The sequence below is a fragment of the Haplochromis burtoni genome, unplaced genomic scaffold, assembly GCF_018398535.1.
Source record: "Haplochromis burtoni strain Fernald_Lab_line unplaced genomic scaffold, NCSU_Asbu1 Contig_64, whole genome shotgun sequence".
NCBI classification, from domain to species: Eukaryota; Metazoa; Chordata; class Actinopteri; order Cichliformes; family Cichlidae; genus Haplochromis; species Haplochromis burtoni.
This window is the reverse complement of record NW_024582425.1, coordinates 605,358-606,705: the sequence shown is the minus strand read 5'-3', so window position 1 is coordinate 606,705 and position 1,348 is coordinate 605,358. Positions and strand designations below refer to the sequence as shown.

General features: G+C 36.9%; 1 protein-coding gene across 2 annotated transcripts in view; it reads left to right on the top strand.

The window, feature by feature from the left end:
• The window catches only part of LOC102291418 (high affinity immunoglobulin epsilon receptor subunit beta), an 8,878-nt gene extending 7,763 nt beyond the window's left edge, over positions 1-1,115 (top strand). For both annotated transcript variants that reach the window (XM_042221292.1, XM_042221293.1), the window contains exon 7: positions 268-1,115. In XM_042221292.1, the coding sequence (XP_042077226.1) occupies positions 268-333 (66 nt within the window). In that variant the 3' untranslated portion in view covers positions 334-1,115. The remainder of the gene's footprint in view (positions 1-267) is intronic.
• Positions 1,116-1,348: the final 233 nt, after the last annotated feature.

Sequence of the window (1,348 nt, the reverse complement as noted above, 5' to 3'; positions counted from 1 at the left end):
TAAGAGCTGTTGGGACTAATAAAAAAATAGACCAGAGGAAGTTTGAACAGCTGTGCACAACTTTCTGTTAGTGTGGACAACAACAGCTTACCACAGTTTGTTTTAATAACAATAAAATAAATTGTAATTGCACTTTATTTTTAACGTCACCTTAAATGTTGATTCCTTTTTGTATCCCTGCATGAAATTGTCATCAAAGTGTGCGCAGTTGTAATTGTTTGTGACTGGAGGGAGTCGACACCTCACAAATATTTTTTTCTCTTTTAGAGCACTGACGACCCAGAGCTCCACAAACCTCTGCTGGAGGAAGTCACTGCACAGCCTGTGGCATAAACATCTTCACTCTGTGCATGGAAATGTCTGCGATTTACACACATTCTTACTAACAGCTAACTGATAATATACAAATTATGACTGTGTGTTAATGTAGTGACATATATCTTATATTTAGTTAGATCCCAGCACCGGGTTGGTAAAAAGTGATTGATAAACAACAAAATTATTGTTATAAGTCAGAGTCCTGAGCTCAGACGCTGTGCAATAACCTGAAGTTTATTCAGTCAAAATACAAACTGGTAACTCTTTTCTTTTCTTTCTTTTTTAATGTGTAAACAGGGAATGTCAGGTGGAGGTTTTTACTTTTAAATGAGGTTTGAAATGTTAAGAAACTCAAGAATTTACTTTTCCCAGCCTGTGCTGTAAATGCTTTCGCTTCAGTCGCACCTAACCTCTGGAACAACCTCCTTCATGCTATTCGCGCATCTGACTCAATCCAGACCTTCAAGGCTCGATTGAAATCCCACCTTTTTAGTTTAGCCTTCCCAGCTTCCTAAAGCATGCCCTTTAAGTGTACTTCCTTGCCCTCCCCATTTTCCTCTGTTTTGCTTATATTGTTTTATCAGTTTTATTTTTAAGTCTTACTTGATTCTCTGCGTACTTGTATACTTGGTTAATCAATGCCTCCCACTTGCTAGCGTATCTGCTTTTGTATTTTGCTACTGTTTTAATGGATTTTGTGAAAAACTTTGGTGTACCTCTGGTTTTAAATGTGCTATACAAATAAAGTTGTATTGGATTGTATTTCTTGGCATGTTCAATAAAACATGAAAGGTTCAGCTGTTGTGCGTTGTGTGTTTATTCAGATTTCGTAATCGTGAATCAGATGGAGACCAAACCACATTCTCACTTCTGCCAAATACGAGGAAGAACTAATTGTAACAGGTCTGCATTTAGTTCCTGGTTTCTGTTTTCCAAACTGCACAGCAAGCAACCAGTCTGAGTTTAGGTTTAGTTTAGGACTTTTTTATTAAAAGTTACATGCTGTGTTTAAAGTTCAAACTCATTAGAA